Source organism: Telopea speciosissima, chromosome 6, assembly GCF_018873765.1.
Source record: "Telopea speciosissima isolate NSW1024214 ecotype Mountain lineage chromosome 6, Tspe_v1, whole genome shotgun sequence".
NCBI lineage: Eukaryota > Viridiplantae > Streptophyta > Magnoliopsida > Proteales > Proteaceae > Telopea > Telopea speciosissima.
Genome location: NC_057921.1, coordinates 56,527,439 through 56,550,168, shown reverse-complemented (window position 1 = coordinate 56,550,168; position 22,730 = coordinate 56,527,439). Strand labels below are relative to the sequence as shown.

Genomic DNA, 22,730 nt, shown 5'->3' with positions numbered 1-22,730 from the left:
GAACTTTTTGGAGAAGTAGAAAACCTAGGGCGATTCATACTGCAGAAGTGGAACCTAAAGCCCCCCAGGTCTGTGAATCCCAAACAGAAACTCAGATCTGCTTCTAGTTTCTGCCAGTTGTAGGAATTAAAAACCTTCTTCTTCCTTGTTATTCTAGGAGTTTGGACTGTTGATGGTGAAGGGCCTCTCAATATCGACTTTCCCCTTCAGTTTCAAGTTCGTCGAAATTACTTCAAGAGAGATCCTTTGTTCGCAAGCCCTTCCCCTTGTTGCCACTGTTCCAAAAAATGGGAATCAAATCAGTCGAATCGACCGATTCAGATCAGAATTAGATCGGTCGATTCGGATCGGAATTGGCCGTGACTCATCCTGATTCCAGCTGATTCTTTGTCCAAAACCCTAGAATTGTCGAGTTTTTCAGATCTGAGGGCCGATTCAGATCCGAATTGGATCGGAATCAGCAAGGACAGAGCCAATCCCCGATTCCGTGTTTTGAAACCTTGCTGGTCGCTGGTTGTTCCACCTCCTTGCTTTGGCTAGAGGTTGAAGACAACCTTCAACCCCCCAGGGATACTAATATCTATCCTTTTATTTTCTTGTATTTCCTATAATGCCCCTCCCTTCTTCCTTATTTCTAGTCTATCCTTTATTTTAATTTACTTCCAGGTCTGTCCCTAAACAATAAATTCTAATTCTCTTTGTGTCCTCTATCCTTTTACGTACCGAGTACCCCCTTTGTTATTCTGGTTAGTTCCAGATTGCCACTCCCCCCCTGAGCAACTTTAATTTATTTCCTGTTTTGCCACTAATGCTTGAATTAAATTTTCTATTACTTGGGTGGGCCCATAGTGAACCCAAATAGGGTTTTTCGAACAAGGGGTCATATCATAACCCCACAGGGCAGGTCAAGAACTAGTATAGGACCCAACTGAAAACAAGAAAAGCAATTTTGATATTAAATTTTGTGGCAATGAAAAGCAGTCTCTGGGTTGAACAATTACTTACACTTGATATGATTGATAGTCTCTTCATTCATCAGATATTCCTTTGAATCTACATGATAAAAAACTGGAATGGGAACTCCCCAATTCCTTTGACGTGAAATACACCAATCAGAGCGGCTAGAAGTCATTGCAGAAATTCTGTTTTGAGCCTGCACAACAATCATGTGGTTGAAGAAAAGAAAACAATACCTACAAGAAAGAGAAACAATCCATAATAACACCATAGGGAAGAGCCAACTTCTGCATTAACAAATACTTAATTTCCCCATTATGGCAAGATTTTTCAAACAAAAACATTAAAAAAAAAAGCAAACATGGCGTCATTAAACAACGCATGCAGAGAAGGGAGAATGTCACACTCGCCTCCCACTCTGCCGCCTACCCTCTCCTCTTCTACCTTCTCCCCCTGCTAACCAGCCACCTCCTCAAAGGAGTGCCCTCTTTAGTCCCGCCCCTCCACCTTCTAGAGAAGTTCTCCCCCTTCATTTCATTGCTCCTTCCCTTGATGGTGTAACAAAATTTGCCCTCTGCCCTCCTGGTCTGCTTGATGATGAAGCTAAGTTTTGGGATAAATGTATGGTAGGCCATTAGCCATTTCCTGGGTTTTCGTCCTCCATTTCATATTGTGAAGTTCTCTCTGTCCAAGCAATGGAGACCCCAAGGAAATCTTCAAACTTTTATATTGGACAACGGGTATTTCGTCTTTAAGTTCTCTGAGAAACTCACCAAAATCCAGGTACTTGAAGGAGGTCCCTGGCAAGTGGGGAAAAAACCAAATTTCCTCCGACAATGGCATCATCAGCTACAACTGAATAGGGTGGATTTATCATCCATCCCACTGTGGATCTCTCTTCCCAGGCTACCACTTCACTTCTGCTGCACCGAAGAACTTAGCAGTGTTGGTTCGGTAGTGGGCACTCCACTCTTCTCAGATGTAAGAACCATGAGAAAGGATCGTCTAGCCTATGCTAGAATATGCATTGAGTTTTCTGCAGATAACTCTCTTCCTTCCATAGTTCAAAATCTCATTTCGTTTCAGTCGAAATTTTGAATATTTCAAGTATTTCCATTGATTCGAAATGAAATGCAACATCAAATTGAAAAAAGGCAATATTTCAAAATTTTCGATGAAATTTCGGTCATCTTGTTTCGGAAATTTCGGTCTAAAAAATGCACGGTTTCGTCGGAATTTCGGTTATTTCGATCATTTCGGCATTTTACACCCAAAAATGGTCAAGCAAAACTCATACAAAAATATCATATTTCAATGAAATTTTGGTATCTCGAAAATTTTGGTCAGACCGAAACACCAAAACAAAATGAGATTTTAAACCTTGCTTCCTTCTTTCGTCAAGGTAAATGACGAAAATGGTTATTCCTTTGAACAAGAAGTACACTACATCTAGAATCCTCCACACCGTCTCTTTTGTAAGTCCTTCAGCCATAACTCAAACCTATGTGCCCCAAAGGAAGATTCTTCCACTCCTGCAGACCTTGATCCCCACCGCTTTAGGTGAGTTACATCCGCAAGAGCATACTCAGGAGCACCATATACCATCTCAAGGGATGACCAGAACCAGACCTTGCCGGAAAAAGCAGGGGCAGAAAGAAAAGACGGTATCAGCTTCCCCAGCTTGACTGCCCAATGGTCACAATCAAACCTCTGCTTTATCCACTGGGCATAATCACTTTGCAATTCTGTCGTCTAACATTGAAGTAGACCCAAATCCTCCGCTCAAGAAGCCCTCCGATCGAGACGCCTCGACAAGTCGCACTCAGTCTTCTCCCCAGCAGTTGACCTCGAAAAGGCTTCTCCATTGGTGCCCGCCTCCTCCATGCCTCTGCTGTCCTCTGTGCAACTGCAGTTCGATGCTCCCCTGCAGTCCACTTCTCTTGACACTGTGCCTCCAGGTAGACTGGTTATGCGTGAATCCTCCTCTTTTATCCTCTCTTCCCTTGTGGGACCCACCATTCTTATTCAGCCTTCTCTTTCTCCCACCTTGCTTGATGGTCCCACCATTTCTGGCCCACCCTCTCTTAGCCCTTCTAATCTCTCATGGGATTCACGGGTTCCTCCTTTCGGGCCATTTCATAACCCAAACCCAATTGATGCATCCTCTCTCTCGCCTGATATTAATGCCTCTTGCCGCTATCCTCTGGCTTCCTATTCCTCTTTCTGCCATCCTCTTCCTTCACCCTCTGCCTCCTGCTATGCTTTGCGCTCCTACCAAAGACGCCATAGAAGCTCCTCTCAAGCTCAGAAGCTCTTCCCCAGCTCCTTTGGGCTTTAGTTCCATTCTCCCAAACTGTTCCAATGAACCAGGCTGTTATCTGGAACACCAGGGGTCTTAACTCCCCTTCCAAACAGTCTGCTGCTCGTGCCTTTATCGAGCTTCATCACCCCAGTCTTTGCTGCCTCTTAGAAACTCTTATCAAAGAGGCAACTGCCCCAAAATTCTCTAACTCCATTGCCTCAGGTTGGACTCTGTTAACCAACTATGTCCACCATCCTAATGGCCGTATCTGGGTCATCTGGGATTCTAAAATCAAAGTCACTCTCCACTCTTCCTCCTCTCAGTTTCTTCATCTTAATATTTCAACCACTTGGTCTTTCCAGTTCGGTGTTCTCAGTCATTTAGGCCTCTAATATCCCTACTGAAAGAATTGCTTTATGGGACGATCTTCGTTCTATTGCGGGTCAGATTGGTTCTCTCCCTTGCGGAATGGGAGGCTATTTCAATGTTGTTCACTATGATCACGCGAAGCAAGGTGGCGATCATTTGGACTTGGATTCAGTGGATGCTTTCAACTCCTGTATTGAGGATATTGGAGCTAGTGATTTAAGATGGTATGGCCCAAAATTTTCTTGGAATAACAAAAGAGTTGGTAGTGCCCATATTGCTTGCAAGCTTGACAGAGTGCTAGTAAATGAAGCTTGGATCTCCTCCTTCCCCTCCTCCCATGCCACTTTTGACAACCCAAGTATCTCTGATCACAGCCCCATCCCCTTGTTCATCCAACCCTACAGATCTTAACCCACTTTTGACAACCCAGGACTCCTAAGCCCTTTAAATATTTTGATATGTGGTCTTCTCACCCTACTTCCCTCCCTACTGTCAAAGAAGCCTGGGATAGGCCATTCCAAGCTTTTTCTTCTCCTCTTATAGCTTTTGCAAGGAAGCTCAGAAATGTCAAATATGCTCTCAAGGACTGGAATATCTACTACTTTGGTAATATTTCTCAGCATGTCTTGGACTGTTAGGACAAGCTCTCAGCCATTCAGTCTCGGCTCCAATCTGACTATCTTAATGTCCCTCTGGCGGATGAAGAAAAAGAGGTTTCCTATGAGCTCACCAAGGTTCTATAACTTGGTCTCGACCAGGTTGAGTTTTCCGAGAACTTGGCGAGACAGTGTATTTTTTTTTTATGTTTTGGTGGGCATATGGCCATAGTTGGCTCCGAAACTTTAAGGTAAGCTTGTTTTAGGCTTAATAAACATATTTAAAGGTTCAAATTGAAGAAGAAAAAAAACCAAATTTGGTGTTTTGGATTTGCATCCTTGGTTGGCAGTAAAGGCCAAACCCTTAATGTAATATTGCCTATTGTACACATTGTTTGAATGATATGAGACATAATTGGCAAGTAAAACAAGTAAATTATGTACTACAAACCACAAGATAGAATGAAGTGTTCACAATGCATATTACATAGACACCCAACCTGAATACACATAAGTCATAAACACCTTACTACCCTAGTCTTCCACGTCTCAACTCCTAAGTCCCAACAATACAATACTATGACTCTATGAGTACTGAGGAGGTCGAGATTTCACCTAGATTTCTTCGAGATTCTCGAAATATTCGAAATCTCGGTAGAGTTTTTGAACTATGGAGCTCACATCTCTTCTCTCTCAAGAGGAAAGTTTCCTAAGGCAGAAATCTAGAATCAAATGGCCGGAATTAGGGGATTCTAATACGGCTTATTTTCACCGATCCATGAAATCTAGAACCAATACCAACCCTATTTTGCAGCCTACAACTCCAGATGGGTCTTTAGTTCACAAAGTTAAAGACATCAAAGACTTGGCTGCCAGTTATTTTAAGGAGCTATTTAATGGTTCTTTGAGGGATTCTGGGCAATCCAGATTATTTACTCAATAAATTTATCCCTAGTGAGATCCTTTCTTTTTTGCAGTCTATCCCATCTGAAGTTGATATCGTGGCAGCTATTCGGTCTCTCAAAACTAACAGAGCTCCAGGGCCAAATGGTTTCAGTTTGAGGTTCTTTCTTGCTACTTGGGACAATGTCAAGGAGGATCTTATTAATGCTATCAGGAGTTTCTTCTTCAACCCCAGTCAAATTAAAGGGGTAAATCATACTTTTCTTTATCTCATTCCCAAGAAGGAAGGTGCCTCGGCCATGTCTGACTTTTGTCCTATTGCTCTTTGCAACTTGTTATACAAATTCATTGCCAAGATCCTTGTTATCAAGCTAAATTCAGTAGTGAATCTTCTTGTTAGTGATAATCAGTCCGCTTTTATCCCTGGGAGAAGTATAGCAGACCTTCTTCTTTGCTATGAAATTGTTAAGAGGATTTGATAGGAAAACTCACCCCCCTTGTTGTGCTCATGAAGATTGATATTCACAAGGATTTTGATTCTTTGAGATGAGATTACATTGTTAAACAAGATAGGATTCCCTCCAGTATTTACCCATACGATTCACCAATGCATATCCACGGCAAAATTTTCTGTTTTTGTCAATGATAGCCCAGCGGGGTTCTTTGTCTCGTTAATGGGTATTCGCTACGGTTGCACCCTCTCCCCATATATCTTCACATTGGCTTTGGAAGTTCTATCTAGGGATATTCATGTTGCACTGATCAGCAGCTCATCGCTCCTATTCCCAAATGCAAGGCTCTCAACTTATCCCACCTGGCTTTTGCAGATGACCTCATGATCTTCTCAAAGGCCTCCATTGAATCCTTTGAGACCATCATGTCTTGTTTGCAGCACTTTGAAGAGCTCTCGGGGCTTCTTATTAACCCTTCGAAATCTCTCCTATTTCTCGATGGGGTCACTGATTGAGAAAGCCTCTTCGATGAAATATCGGGATTTTCTCTTGGTCACTTTCCAGTCAAGTACTTGGGTTGCCTTTGATTCCGGCCATGCTTACTGCGTACCATTGCTCTCCTATGCTGGATCTCATCAGAAAAAAGTTGCAGCTCTGGAAAGGCGAGCTGCTTTCTTATGCGAGTCCGTTGGTTCTTATCAAATAAGTGCTCCAATCTTCTTATATCTATTGGACGAGTATTTATCGTCTTCCATCATCAACTATCAAGTCATTAGAATCTCTTATGGCTTCTTTTCTTTGGAAAGGCTCGGAATCTTCTAGATTCCTTCACCCCATCAGCTGGGCCTTTGTCTGCCTTCCCAAAGAGGAGGGGGGCTTGGGGCTTTGCCACATTAAAGATGTGAACTCAGAAGATATCATTAAGCTGATCTGGAAGATTGTCTCAAAAATGCACAATATTTGGGTCGACTGGATTTACTCTGGGATTCTCCGCTCCAATTCTATTTGGACTGTCTTGTCCTCTTCAGATGCCTCCTGGGTTTGGCGCAAGATTCTCGCTCTTAGACCGACTGCCCCTGGAGCCATCTACTCTAAGATTGGTGATGGTACCTCTACAGCTCTTTGGTTGGATCACTGACACCCAAGGAGAATCCTTTTTCACTCCGTCAATTCAAGAGCTATTTATAGCTAGGGTCTGAGCAGACAATCTTTAGTCGCGAACATTATCACCAATAACAATTGGAATCCTCCCCCCCTCTCTCCACCCATTGCTTAATGAAGTTTGGGACACTTTGCCTTCCATTCCTAGTAGACCCTCAAGGAGGGGTGATTGTGTTACTTGGGCCCCTTCCATCTCCTGCTTGTTTAGTTCTAAAGATGCCTGGAAGCTTATTCGGCCCAGAGGTTCTTTATCCCCTTGGAGGAAGCTTGTCCGGTTCAAGCTCCGCATCCCTCGCTATAGCTTCACTGTCTAGCGTGTCTTCTCAAACTGCCTCCCAACGTAGTCCTTTCTTTGCCTCTGTCAAATCCCAATCTCTCCTTTGTGCTGCCTTTGCTGAAATGTCATGGAAAATGTGGACCATCTCTTCTTTGCTTGCCCACTCTCTTTGTCCATCTGGAAGGATATCCTTGCTAAATGTTGGTCCCATAAGCGGAGAATTCTCAATTTCTCAAGGGAGTGGATTTGGATAGACATGACTTTTGCTGGCTCTTCTATTTGTGACACAGTTGGTAAGCTAGCTTTTTGTGCTACCATCAATCATATTTGGATGGAGCGTAATATTAGGAAATGGACCCCCAACTCACGGCCTCTTCATCAGATTTGGGACTCCATTTCCTTCAACATGTTACTTCTTGTAATGACACCCCAAGGAACAGGAATATCGTTGTATCCTGGGGTCTTTCTCCCTCCTCTCTCCAGCTGGCCGCTATCAAACATACAGGGTTTCCCTTCACTCGATAAGGCCAAAAGACACCGGCATTAATCAATTTCCACTCTCTTCCACCTTCCTTTGAGAGCATTAATTACCATATGGCCAGTTAGCTCACCTCCTTTGGATTGACCAAAGCTCATATCAAATGTGAATAAGCTATCATGCCACACCTTTGAGTAAAAGTCACAACGGATCAACAAGTGTGGAACAGTCTCCTCAACCTTCAATCACAAAATGCACACTTGGTAAAAACCAGGAATAGGAATCAGGTGGTCTCACATCAGATTGGTGGATGACAAATACTTGGCAGTTAATGAGGACAGTTTAACGTTGCCCCTAGTGCTTGGAAGAAAAAAGAAGAACCTGAAGTACAGACATTTAATATTGTTTAAGGGAACCAATTAGTTTATTGAACCAATGAAAATTATAATATTTGTGCCTGCTGTATTACAGCCATCTTTGAAAGTTTACGGAATAGAGTAATACCATAGACACCACAAAATATGGCTCAACATGTTCAAATGCTGGTATTTTACAAAACATGTAAATGAACATTACTAATCAAAAGAAAATAAATTAATATATAAACTAACCATATAATGCACAGACAAAGACCACTGTTATTATGAAACAGATTCTGCTAGAAGGCAGGTAGAAATATATCTGTTCAAAAAAAGTAGGTAAAAATATTGTGCAAAAGGTTAAAGACTTCATAAACACCTGTGCCGGTATCCATTTGACTTGTCCGATTGCATCCATAGCAGCCTGTCGAAACCCTTCAACTGAAGCAAACCATTGCTCTGTTGTTCTAAATATTGTCGGCTTTTTTGTTCTCCAGTCATATGGGTACTTGTGCTCTACATCAGAAAACACGGAAATGGAAGATTTTACAACCAAATGCTAACTTCATGACGGAAAAAGAAACGAAATTCGCATGATCTCAAGGTTTAAAGTATTGGTATCGGGTATCGTATCGGAAGGGTGATTTTAAGAGATGCATTGTATCGTATCAGAGAGAGATGCAAGATAAGATACATATGGAAATGGTCAAGAAAAGTATGGAAATGCTTAGGATATATGCAACATACAGTTTTGAAGCACAAAACACTATATATAAGTAATATGTAAAATAAATTATGTACAAAAAGGAGAACAAAATACGAAAAGACAAGTGCATTCAATTGATTATGTACAAAGGACGAGATTTCATACTTATACCAATTTTTTTTAGGTGTTGTATCGGTACCTTAAAGATACGATACGTTTAGGTTAATATCAGCAAATACAGTAGGATAGTTAAAACCTTGCATGATCTTTCGAACATCTATTAGAAGAGTATTAAACTTACTGTAAGGTTCTTCCATAATAATCAACAACTGTTCATCCAAGTATTTTACCACGGCATCAGTACCATCACTGAGGACATCTAATCCACTAAATTGACGAGCTTCTTCAGTAAACCTCCCTTCATCATCTACTGGAGAAAGTATAGGCAGTCCATACTTCAGGCCAGTTACGTAATCCTCCTGACCATGACCAGGGGCTGTGTGGACCAGTCCAGTTCCAGACTCAGTTGTTATATAGTCTCCCCCAATTACAACGGGACATTCCTGTTTATCTATTGGATGCAGATACCTGACTCCATGTTCAGAAGCAACAGTATCAGAGACAATACTGCAGGTTCATCTAATAGATCACCATAATGACAACGATGCAGTTTTTATTCTAGAAACTTAAAAGATAAAAAGCTTAAACCAAAATGAAAGAGCTGTAATTGTATTCCAAGGATCCAGTAAGAACATCATCTTTCTATTTTCAGTTCCAACCTGCAATTTTCAAGATCAGAACCAGATAGAGTTTTCTTGACTGCAAGCTTCACACCCCATTTTGATTCTAATGCCGGCACAAGATCTGACGCCACAATGAGGAATAGATTCCTGGTCCATTGTCCATTCAGAACATTACCAAGCTTCCGTTTTCCACTTCCCAGTGATTCAGAAGCATCGCTCATTGGTAATACTTCGACCACAGCATAATGAAGCTTAGCATTCACCGCCACAGCTGAGCAACAGGAAAGAATATTATTGCATACTCAATATTAAAAGGAACCTTTTATTCATGAAAGGATTAGATTTGCCATATGTGCCAAACAGGAGAAAATATCATGGAACATTCAAATCAATAATTTTAGCCAAAGCAAATTTGGAAACAATAGATTAATAGCATGATTTTAATATCTTAAATTTTGTAAGAAAACCCTATATATCAACTGAACATTGAGCAAGTTTTACAGAACTGCAAAAAGGATAAAAAAGAAAGAAAAAAAAAAACTCAAAACTGAGCTAAACGAAACAAATAACACTGAAAGAACTATGAATTATTCTTTTTTTTTCACAATAACCAAAAATAGGAAGTGGGGAAAATTCGATTTTAATGCTATTAATGCATGATTCTTGTGTGAATAATTTATATGTTGTTTTGAAAGAAGAGATCTATGATACATGTAATAATAAGTTTTTAGAGAAATTTTGTATTTTAAATTTTTTTTTCTAATTTCGGGAAATCAAAAAAAAAAAAATCTAGGGGAAAAGGTGAAAATACACATGAAAATCAGTTGAAATCTGTATATGTTGTCACTCTTGCATGGATCCATGACTTGGATGAAATTGATAATTATTGATTTTTTTTTTCAATTTCAGGAATTTAAAAAGGGCAAATGCTTCCTAGTCGGACCACCAAGGGAAGCTTATCTTGGTGGTCCTAGTGAATCTACCATGTAGCATGTCGGATGCAGAACAAATTTTGTGGACATGTAGACTGCAAGGTCCTTTGCCCACATGTCAAATTTCAGCCCCAACAGAGTTGGCCAAATGGTGAAATAGAGCTTTGAGAAATCCAGGACCATGGGAGAGTGCACAGTAGTGGTCGGACCGTTGGAATACCATAGGCGTGCATGGACACACACGGAAATGCATGCCAATACACCGGTAGTTATTTGAATGAATTTGAGTCAGAAAATTGGCACATCATCCCGCCATGCGGCAGAATTAGGCGAACCATCAGGGGAAAACTGGACCGTGTAATGCATTTTCCCTTTAATAATAGTATAATTAATGTAAATTTGTGGGTTCTTTACTTTCAAATGATCTATAAATTTGTAATAAATTGCCTTTGATAGTTCTTCAATGAACTGTGAATGTTCAATTGCTCCCAATACTTTCAATTTTTATATATTGTTGGGGAATTTTAAAAATTACACACTTATGGATTTGTCAGTTATTTTGGCTCATTAATTGAACCGAAATTGAAGAAATTGCATAAATAGCTAGATTTGGATCATCTTACATGATGTTCTTGACTTCTTAGAAGCTTTTTGCTAATTACATGTTGGTAAGAGTGACATGTCAATGAAAATTTGTTTAATACGTTACTAGTAGTATAGTTTATTGTTTCTTATTACTAATTACTTACTGGGTTTGATATTGCAATGTTCATTGAAGACTTGAATAGGAAAGATGCTGCCAAAGGCCCAAAACAGAGTCCTTGACATTGGTTCGCAATATTTTTAGAAAATAAGGGCAATAGATTACACACAAGATGCAATCTCGGCGGTACTGCATATTAAGGGGTAACAAGACAAAAGGAACACATGGTAGGAGGGTATTCAAATGCACATATTTGTACAAAGTGCCCCCCAAAACTAAGTGCAGCAGTGACTCAGTGAGAAAGCATTTGCAGTGAACTAAGCAGTCCACGTAGAAGGGGAAGCAAGCAGCTCAGTATAACCAATTAACAATAAACAGACATACAAGGCAGCAGGAGTGCAGTAAGATTTATAAACATCTACACAGAGGTCTGAGGAGTTCAAATAACACTGAGGCTGATAGATCCTTAGACCTTTCGTTTCCTAATTGGAAATGATAAAAAACATATATTATTGTGTGCATAGTTATCATGATGGCTAAGCAACTCTAGGTGCTGGGAACCCGCTTGGATACCTAGGGGTCACTTAGGCAGGGACTCTATTTTAGTGGTATCAGTAGAAAATATATTGGAGGAATGTGGGCAGTTAAATATTACAATAAAGAATGGACTAACATGTAGAGACAACATTCAAGGACAAAATCATAAATCTGATATCATCCTATAGTTTTCAAGGCAACTAGCCGATCCAAGGTGTTGGAGGGGCTCTGGATGCCTAGGCGACCCAAGAAGGCATCCAGCAAGGGACTCCTGGACGCCTAAGTAACACCTTGACAACTACATATAATGTACTCCTAGAACAGAACCAAATAAAATTTACAAGAGAAACGCTTACCAGCATTTGCTGGGACAGTCCAAGGAGTTGTTGTCCATATAGCCAAGCACAAATGTGGAAAAAATTCCTCCAATAAGTTATATGAAGTGGGAGGTGCACTAGCCAATTTGAAAATAGCGTATATACTTCTCGAAATGTGCCCCTCAGGATACTGCACAGTGCATACAATTGTATGTGTAAGTAACAAATAAATCAAGCCAAACTAAGAACATGATGGAGAGAGATTGAATGAATGATACAGTCAGTTTAGGGGGGTTGTGTGTATTAAGGAAAATTATCAAACAGACATCCTCAAGACTTTTTATACAGATATAACAATCATATGAATCTTTAAAAATGAGAGAGGCAGGAGTAGAACACATATGTTAGAAAGTGCATATAAATAACCACCACCAATAGACATATGCAAAAACAAGTCAAAAGTCATAGCTTAAAAAATTGAGCGCAAGAGTTGAAAAACACACAGGCAAAGAGTTGAGCATTTCCAAACAATAACCAGCATTTCACTGCTAAATGGTGATGAATTTTCAGTTTAGATTTGTACTAGTGTGAATTTTCAGCTTCTTATCTTCATCAGATTTTGGGTAGAGAGGGGCAGGAGTTGTCTCACTCATCTGTTATCCTCCGGGTGAGATATTCCTTTTGCAGCTTCTTATCTTTCTCCAATTGTTCCTTTCATTTGCAACCCTCGAGATAGAAACTAGTCCTTAACCCTATGTAGGATGATGAAAAAGCTAAGAGGATGAGTTGTCCTATAAAAGGTTTTGGAGTTGGATAACCAATACTAGGGTACTGGATTTCAGTTAGCAAAGACATTTTAAATATAAGTTGTAGTGGTCATGGCGACAAGGCGAGCCCAAGTGGTGGCCAGGCACCACAGTGCCATGATGCCAGGGCGGGCATCTAAACAACTCAGATGTACTACCTAAGGGGGGTTTTGATGTAAAATATTTCTGTGGGGGAGTTTTAAATACCAAGTTTTGGGGACAGGATTAATGTGTATAATTTAAAACCTGTCCTTAACTGTTAAAATGTAGACGCAATATTTTAAACCAAAGTCAAGTCGCCTTGGTTAAGATAAACGACCATCTCCTTCCCCTTCCCCTTCCCTTGCTCAGTGCCGGATGACTGCAGAAGATCGATCGGACAGCACTGCAAAAGAGCAATCGACAGGTCAATCAGACAGCACTGCAAGATTGATTGATAGGTAGGTAGTCATAGTTGTCAAGGCGTCGACTAGGCAACGCCTAGGTGTCCAGTCGCTTTGGTTGACTTGGGCGCCTTGGTCACCTTGGTTTTTTAGCCTTTCCACCGCCTTGGGTCGCCTAACCGCCATGACAACTATGGTAGGTACCTTGCACTGGCTGACTGGCTGATGGTAACAGTAGCAGTGGCAAATCCCTTTTCCTGTAGCTGCTGCTGGTGTGATGGTGGCAGTAGGATTGTGGCTGCTGCTCTTCTTCTCCATTGGTGAAGAACCCAGTGTTTGAACAAGGAAACTTGTGTTTGATCAAGACTGGTTGGTGTTTGATTCATCCAACCACCTTACGTTATGAAGCCCAGGTGTTTCTTCTTTAATGTTATTCTTCTTCTTCCATCTTCTTCCCCAGTGACTAAGTAAGTTTCTGATTTTCTACAACTCAAGTTCTAATCAGGAGTTCACATACAAGCATTTTTTTTTTTTTTTTTTTTTGCATGAATTACGGTTGAGGGAATCTGGCCATCAGATCATCCCCAACTTTTGAAGAATTGTTCATCTCAAGGAAGACTATCAACCTTAGTTTGACCTAGAACAGACCTGCTAATCTGGATTTATTCGATAGTTCCAGTTTTGCCCCTGCATTCTAGATTATTACCTTCTACAGGATTGTGCCTTGAGCTACTGTTTCTATTTGTTTAATATTTTGCTGATAATTTGTCACATAAATCAGAATCGATTATATCTTATTTCAAGTTATCTGAATTTCAATCTGATTAGTGAAATACTGACATACCCCTCTCTTCGTGCAACTAGACTTGATCCATATTTTCATATCCAACATTGGATCGAACTCAAACTTTCAACACGTGTTCTTCAGTCTTAAGAACAGAACTCAGCCTGAATTTCAGGTACATCTGAACTCTGGATTTTGTCTTATGCAATTCTCCTTAATCTGAACTTTGTTTCTCTGAAAAAAAATTCTGTATTGGTACTATTTTAATTCTTCAATTTCACTTCTACATTAAGTGGTATCTGAGCATGGCAGAGAATAGTTCAAGAACTCCAGACCCACCTGATCCTATGGCTAGGGTGTTGAAGATGTTTCAGCAGCTAACCTCTGATCAAAAAGCCATTGTTGATCGGTTGACAGCAATACAGAACTGAATGGCAACCCCTATACAAGGCAGTTATGCACCGTCTGAAGGTGAGTAAGATATCCGGAACGTTCTATAACAAACAATCACAATCAGAGGTTTCTAGGAAGAGGTCCACAAAGGGTTCATACAGTTCAACCGACTTTTGAAGAACACGTACGGACTTATTTTAATGCTGATAATGGTGCACCCTATCGAAACTCTGACGATACACAGAAGGTCAAGCTCGAACTGAAGGAATACAATGGAAGACATGATCCACAGGTATTTTATGACTAGTTGGCAAGCCTGGAAAACTATTTTGACTAGTTCAAACTCTCTGAAACAAGAAAGATGAAGTTGGCTCGAACTAAGTCAGTTGGTGCAGCACATGAGTGGTGAAGGACCTACGAGAGAAACCTTGAGAACCATGGTAGAGCATCCACTAAATGGGAGGAGATGAAAGAAGAGCTGAAGACGCCTTTGATGATTTGAAGAAGGCCATCATGAAGGAACCAATACTTGCCTTGCCAAACAATGGCAAGCCCTTTGAGGTGCACACAGATGCATCCGACTTTGCAATTGGAGGGATGTTAATGCAAGAAAGGCATCCAGTCGCATATGAGAGCCACAAGCTCAATGACACGGAGCGGCACTACATAATCCATGAGAAGGAGACGACCGCGGTGGTGCATTGCCTAAGGACATGGCAATAATACTAATTGGGTTCGAGGTTCGTGGTGAAGACTGACAATGTTGCCACTAGCTACTTCCAGATCTATAAGAAATTAAGTCCCAAGCAGGCTAGATGGCAAGACTTCTTGGCAAAGTTCGATTTTGTTTTTTAGTACAAGTCGGGTAAGGCCAACGAGGTGGCCGGTACATTAAGCAAGAAGGCGAAGTTGGTATCTCTTAGCCAACCATAGGGAGAGCTCATAGACTTGATCAAAGAAGGCCTACAATATGACCCAATGGCTAAGAGCTTGCTTGTCCTTACACGAGAGGGCAAGACACAAAGGCTTGGGGAGCAAGACGGCTTGCTCTATGCCAAGAAGAGAAGGTTATATGTTCCTACGTGGAACAACGAAAGGACGAATTTGATTCACAAGTGTCATGATACCAAATGGGATGGTCACCCAAGGCAGTGACGCACTCGGGCGTTGTTGGAGACGGCATACTATTGGCCTCATATGAGAAATGACATCGAGGCCTATGTGAGAACTTGTCTTGTGTGCCAACAAGACAAGGTGGAGCAAAAACCACCTAGGGGATTGTTGGAGTCACTCCCCACACCCAAGAGACCATGGGAGAGTGCCTCCATGGACTCCATCAATACCCTACCCAAGTTGGAGGGGTATGGGTCAATCATGGTGGTTGTAGACAGATTCTCTCTAAGTACGGCACATTCGTGGTTGCACCAAGAGATTGCACGGCAGAAGAGGCGGCAAGGATATTCCTAAAGCATGTCATAAAGCATTGGGGCATGCCATAGTCGATCATCAGTGATCGAGTCATCGAGACCCTCACTTCACGAGGAGGTTTTGGACGGAGCTATTTAAGTTGATGGAAGATTCTCTAAGTATGGCACATTCGTGGTTGCACCAAGAGATTGCACAGTCGAAGAGGCAGCAAGGATATTCCTAAAACATGTCATAAAGCGTTGGGGCATGCCACAGTCAATCATCACTAATCGAGTCATTGAGACCCTCACTTCACGGGGAGGTTTTGGACAGAGCTATTTAAGTTGATGGGGTCGACGCTACACTTCTCTACAAGTTTCCATCCACAAACTGATGGGTAGACGGAGCGCATCAACAATTTGTAAGAGTTGTACCTAAGACATTTCGTGAGTGCCAACAAACGAGATTGGGCCAAGTTACTTGATGTGGCTCAATTCTTTTACAATTTCCAAAGCAGCAAGGCAACAAACCAAAGTCCGTTCGAGATTGCCACGGGATAGCAACCTTTTATGCCACACACAGTAACGACAGGCTACACAAAGAAGAGCCCCTCGGCATTCAAGTTTGCCAAGGAGTGGAAAGAGAAGGTGGATGTGGCTAAGTCATACTTATAGAAGGCCACTAAGAAGATGAAGAAATAGGCTGAGAAGGATAGGCGGCCAACAAACTTCGAAGTTGGGGATTTGGTGCTTGTGAAACTTCTACCTCAACAATTCAAGTTGTCGGTTTGAAGGCCCGTTTGAGATCACAAGGAAGGTGAGCAAGGTGTCCTACGAGGTAAGCCTACCTCCCAAACTCAAGATACATCCGGTCTTCCATGCAAGCATGCTCAAGCCTTACCATGGAGACATGGAAGACCCAAGTCGTAGGACTTCAATGAGAATGCCAATGAGTGTTACTACTTCCTACGATAAGGAGGTTGAGTACGTGATCAAAGACCAAGTCATTCGGCGATAAGGCGTACCTACTAGTAGGGTGTACTTCGACAAGTGGAAGGGACAAAAAGAGAGCGAGGCAAGTTGGGAGCCAGCAGACACTTTGTGGCAGTTCCAGGGGGTTAAACAAAGGTTCCACGAGGAAGACGCAATGAGGACATCGCCAACTTAGGCGGGGGGGCACAGCCCACCCAACAAAGGCCCACGGGCCTAGCTTACAAGCCCATGGACCTAGACATCGGGCCAAGACAAAGTCCATTAACTAGAACTCTTCATACTTGTAGAGAGTCTAGGCATACTCTAGAACCTCTGGAAGCAAGGAAGGTTCTAGAGAAGCTTCTAGAGAACAATGTACACAGTCTAGAAAGAGGGAGGTTTCTAAAGTCCTCCAAATTGCTAGAACCCTCTACAAAGGAGGTGGGAAAGTTCTAGGTTTCAATGCTAGAATGTTCTCCACCATTGGATGGAGGGCACATGTAAAGATCCTAACCATTCATTGTTGGTTAAGGTGCCTATAAATAGAAGTGGTCTCATTTGGCCAAGGCACCAAGCAAGTACGCATTCAAGCATTATACTCAAAGCTTTATAGTGCACATCAAGTTTCCATTCTTTAAAACCCTCTTGTGTTCATTCTAGCTCCCTTCCTAAGTCCCTCAAGGAGTGAAGAAAGGCTGATTTAGTGCTAACAAGAGTGTTAAGTGTCGGCGCGGTTGCTTAGTCCCGGATGAGGTCCTAATAGAAGTGTGGAAGAGCTTACGAATTTGTGGTTTATCTTGGCTTACCAAGTTGTTTAATAAGATTATGAGCACAAGAAAAATGTCAAATAGAGGAGAAGTATTATGGTTCTGATTTATAAAAATAAAGGTGATATTCAGAGCTGCAATAACTATAAAGGCATAAAACTAATGAGTCATACTACGAAATTATGGTAGAGGGTTAGTGAAACCCACCTGAGACAAGAAACCAATATTACGGAGAAGCAATTTGGTTTTATACCGGAAAGATCCACGACAAAAGCAATTTATTTACTTAGAAGACTCGTGGAAAAATTTAGAGATTGCAAGAAAAATCTCCATATGATCTTTAGTTCTTTATTGACCAAAGAAAGTTATGATAGAGTCGCTAGAGAACTAATTTGGCAAGTACTAGAGAAGAGAATCGTTTCAAATAAATGTGGACATAATTAAGGACATGTATGATGATGTAGTGACTAATGTAAGAATTGTGGGGGGTCAAGGTAGTGAATTCCCAATTACAATTGGGTTACATAAAGGATCTGCTTTAGCTCTTTATTTGTTTGCGCTGATCATGGATGATTAAACTAGAGACATTCAAGATGAGGTTCCTTGGTGTATGACTTTTACTGATGATAATGTTTTGGTGGATGAGAAAAAATCAGGGATTAATGCTAAGTTGAAGTTATGGAGATCAACCTTGGAATCAAAAGGCTTTAAGATAAGTAGAGCAAAGACAGAGTATATGGTGTGTAACTTTAGTTACACTACGACGGATAATGGGGAGGTGAAAATTGATGAGATGAAAATTCCACATAGTGATTATTTAAGGTATCTGGGCTCAACCATAAATAAAGAAGGTGATATAGAGGATGATGTTTCAAAGAGAATTAAAATAGAATAGATGAAGTGGAGAGGTGCGACAGAAGTGTTGTGTAATTGACGTATTCCACTAAAACTTAAAAGGAAAATTTTTTAAGACAGTCATACGACTAGCTATGATGTATGGTGCGCAATGTTGGGCAGTTAAGAATCTTCATGTTGATAAACTCAGTGTAGCAGAGATGAGGATGTTGAGATAGATGTGTGGCAAAACTAGGAAAGATAAAGTAATGTATGGTCATATTAGAGCTGATTTAGAGTAGCTCTGATATATGATAAGCTACGAGAAGGTCGTTTGAGGTGGCATGGTCATATTCAACAGAGCCCCTTGAATGCTCCAATACAGCATAGTTGTCACATCATCACTGCGATCCAAGTCGGTGGAGGGGTGTCATGTCGATATATCGACATGTCGCCCGCCATGGCGTTGCCATGGCGATCATATCGACCATGTTTTATTTTTTATTTTCTCTATTTTAAATGTCATTTAGTATGCTATAATATATACCCTATAACATCAAAAATTAACATTAAAGCGTACTACTAGTCTACTATGGTTTAATTCATGAAAGTGTAATATCCATTAGTGTATATGAAATCATGGATTATCAAATAATTGATAACAATAGTCTTGCTGATAATAAAGTTGAAAAATCATGAGAGTTGAGATATAATTCATATGAAAGTGACTACAAAAGTAACAAAACAAAAAAAAACAATTACAAGAACGTAATTTATATTGAGTGAATAAAGCTAATAAACAACCCATCTAAATAAAAAAAAATTTGCTTATGGGAATATGTGATTGTGTATTATTAGTCAATCGTGTATTAGTGATTTCTGTTTGATGTTTTTTAGTTTTTTTTTATGTTAAGGAAAAAGCATTAAAATAAAAAATGGTTAAAAAAATTATTGTTAAAAAATTAAGTTTTATAATTTAAAACAACCATGTCGCCCGATATGGCCATATGTCATGGTATGGTGTCCATGGCGACGACATGGAGGCCATATCGGTCGATATTCTTCCATCATCCATATCGGTAGTCGATATGCCCACTTCTCCAGCGATATGACGCCATGGCGTCGATATGGCGACACCATGACAACTATGCAATACAGAGGAGTGATTTGATTCAAATTGAAGGAACTAAAAGAGCCAGGGGTAGACAAAAAAATGATCCTAGGAGAAGTGGTGAGGAAAGACATACATAGCTTAGGCCTTGTATCAAGTATGACCTCGAATAGAGCTGATAAGAGGACAAGGATCCATGTAGCGGACCCCATTTAGTTGGGATAATGATGAGTTGTTGCTATATATATTTTATTTTTCTAGTTTCAAAAATGTGAAAAAATTCGGGTTAAAATCAACTAGATGGAGCTCAGAAATATCAGACACCATTTTGCTTTGATTCTTACCACATCACCACAACAACAAAAAATTTAGAGAAAATGCATGTGCACCATCGGCCCATGTGTGGGCTTGATCCTCCATGTCATAGTTCGTGGTATTAGCCATTAGGATGGCCTAAGGGGTCCACTTTGTAGTTTGTACTCATGTATTTGCAGATAGTATTATATTCTTGGAACTTGGGTGTTTATGTTACATGTACTTTGTACTATTTCATAAATAATTATTCAATATTATGTTTATTTATTCATGGTGCATAATTTACTTGTTTTACTTGCATTTTCTGTCTTATAGTCATGGTTCTAAATCTCAGTTGAAACTACATTTCGCAAAAAACTGAGACGAGATAAGGTGCGACTTTAAAAAATCCCTTAACTTGACAAGTTTCAACCTGTTTTGACCAAGATGTTGGTAATTTCACAAGTTTCGACACTCATGCCCATCGAAACTTGAAGAAGCCTGGCTCGAAACCAGGACAGACACTTATTTATGCATAATATCATTTAAGTAAATTTTTTTATATTTACTTAAGATATTATCCATACCCCCTTATTTGAATCCAATAAAAATAGTTAAAAAAATCAAATTCCAAAAAGGATAAAAAGTCAATCCCCCAATTCAAGAACAAAAACTGGATTTTCAACGACAGGTGCAATTTTGAACTTCTAATGCTAGGGGTTTTCTCAAATCTATATATTCCATAAATCTTAATATGGTAAAATATTGTTAAAAACCAAAAGTGCGGTAAAATATTCATTTGTTTTAATGTCTAAAAAAATATTTTCATTCAGAACGATTTTGAAAACATTAACGGCTTAGCGCCCACCAAATTAAGTTTGACCGAAACATAACTCCCTCAATATAAATTTGATTTAAGCAATCGTGGATTTGTTGGAAAGTTCAAAGCGATTTTGACAGCATTCGCGCACACCTAATAAGGTTTTCCTAGTACATAACTCCTTCAATATAAATCAGATTCAACCAAATCCATGGAAAGGTAATGCTTTCAAAATCGCTCTGAATGAAAAAAAAAAATTTATAAACTTGATTCTGGATAGCAACACTGAATTGGAGTGACTAATACCTTACCCAACACAAAGACTCAAAACAAAATCAAACTTAACTAAACGGACCTGTCACCCAGCTCGAAGGGATCCTATTCCAACTAGGACTCTATGAAAACTATCATAAAAATCAAACAGGAAAAGTACTAAGATAATTCCAGTAATTTCTAGGACACCAACTAATAATCAAAAATCAAAGTAACTCCTAAACTAACCCATGGCCAGACTGACCAGACAGACTCCTATACTCCATAGGAAAGAACATATGTGGTTAAAGTCTCCTTTTCTTCTTCGTAACTGCATCAAAGAGTTTTCTTACCAACTTCACAGTATCACATTTGATATAACATATATTTCTGGATTTGGTTTGGTGATAGAAATTTAAACAATCATTAACTTTCTTACCTCTAACTCAGCCTCTGCTAGAGCAGTGCGTGATGACGGACTCCAATGGACTGGCTTACGGCCTCTATAAATATATCCTTGTATAACCATTTGACCGAACACTTCAATCTAGCAGTACAAAAAGATGCAAGAGTAAAAAAGTTTTAGTAACCCTGCTGATGAAACAGGAAGCCATACAAGTCCTTTAATATAATGCAAATTGGACTTTCTGCAACCATCTAAGATTTCTTGTTCAGGTATGGCATGACAATCCAGTACACCAAGAGTAGTCTCAAAAGTTGATAGGGATCATTAGATGCATTGTTGAACAAAAATCACTAACACTCACATAAAACAACTATCTTCAACATCATTTGAAGACACTGATTTCAAGCATCCAAAATAGGAAAAAGAGAAACAAGTAGTAAAACCCACCTGAGCAGCTTCATATTCTGGATTAAGAGTTAAATAAGGATTATTCCAGTCACCCCAAATCCCAAAGCGCTGCAAGAATTCAAAGAAGGAAAACTTAGCATTCAACCCTTCCCCTCAATAAATGAACACATTTATTTGTAGCAGAATATTTGCATTATTCACCTATATTTCAATGTGTGTACATTAAAATTTAAAACTGGAGATATAAAACCAGCAATAAAAAGAAAAATCTAAAGATAAAAATAAAAAACACCTTGAATGATTTCATCTGAGTTTTAACAGTGTCTTTTGCAAATTTGGCAGCCTTAGCTCTCAACTTCAATGGTGTGAGCTCCCTTCTGGCATCTTGATCCATTGACTGTAGAACTGAAACTCAACAGAGTCACTAAATTACCTATGTGGAGAATGTAAAGAATAAAAGAAATAGTATTGGACAAAGACTATAATCTCTCCTCATTCCAGTTCAGGTCAAAATGTTTTCGATATTATTCTTTCAGCCCCCTCAGGCCTCCAAATCGTAATTTCCTTAATTGAACGTGAAAATTTGCACAATTAGATTCAGTAAGTAGTTTCAGAGAGAAATAGTGCAAGTTGATTGATTAAAGGAGAAACTTCAAGGGGAAACTTTTGATTGATAAGACCAGTACAGTAACCAAAATTTAAATGTAGACTCTACCTACAATGCTAACTGATGATATAAGAAAAAGCAGGGATAAAATCGCTAGCATCAACACCTAAATATAATACAAGAGAGGGGAAATATTTTGGCAAAACAAGTATGAGAAAACATTTAAAAAGGAGATAGTTATCAAATAAGAACCAACCATTGATGAAGTTTAAGGGCTTGATGTAGGATGATTTTAAGATCCAACCTGTTTGGGTAGTGGGCTAATGAAAACAATCCCTACCTTATAAAATCAAGGGTAAGTTTGTTAAGTTAGCATGCACATTTAAGAATCACAAGGACAGTAGTCAAGAACATAAGTCGAAATCTTGGTCAAAACCACTGAGGTTTCGCAAAATATTTCGGTTTCAACAAAGGTCAAAACAAAACTGGGTGTGACTCAGTAGAAATGCAAGGTTTTGACTCGGTTTTGCATATAAAAGCACTGTTTCATGAGTTTCCAGTGGTATTGCTTGTTAGAGGGGAAAAACTTGGACAAAAATATAAATGATTCGGTATTTTTGGCCAAATCACCTATATTTCTTGGTGGAACAAAGTGTTAGGGACTAATACAAGTCTACGGCGACGATTTGCCGCAT

General features: G+C 39.9%; 1 protein-coding gene across 2 annotated transcripts in view; it reads right to left on the bottom strand.

Moving 5' to 3' along the window:
- The window catches only part of LOC122664050 (isoleucine--tRNA ligase, chloroplastic/mitochondrial), a 95,084-nt gene that overhangs the window by 49,717 nt on the left and 22,637 nt on the right, over positions 1 to 22,730 (bottom strand). For both annotated transcript variants that reach the window (XM_043859731.1, XM_043859732.1), the window contains exons 8-15: positions 21,721 to 21,833; positions 21,468 to 21,536; positions 21,054 to 21,161; positions 11,832 to 11,982; positions 9,340 to 9,574; positions 8,862 to 9,148; positions 8,234 to 8,370; positions 1,006 to 1,153 (exon numbers count right to left, since the gene is read on the bottom strand). In XM_043859731.1, coding sequence (XP_043715666.1) covers positions 1,006 to 1,153; positions 8,234 to 8,370; positions 8,862 to 9,148; positions 9,340 to 9,574; positions 11,832 to 11,982; positions 21,054 to 21,161; positions 21,468 to 21,536; positions 21,721 to 21,833 — 1,248 coding nt within the window. The remainder of the gene's footprint in view (positions 1 to 1,005; positions 1,154 to 8,233; positions 8,371 to 8,861; positions 9,149 to 9,339; positions 9,575 to 11,831; positions 11,983 to 21,053; positions 21,162 to 21,467; positions 21,537 to 21,720; positions 21,834 to 22,730) is intronic.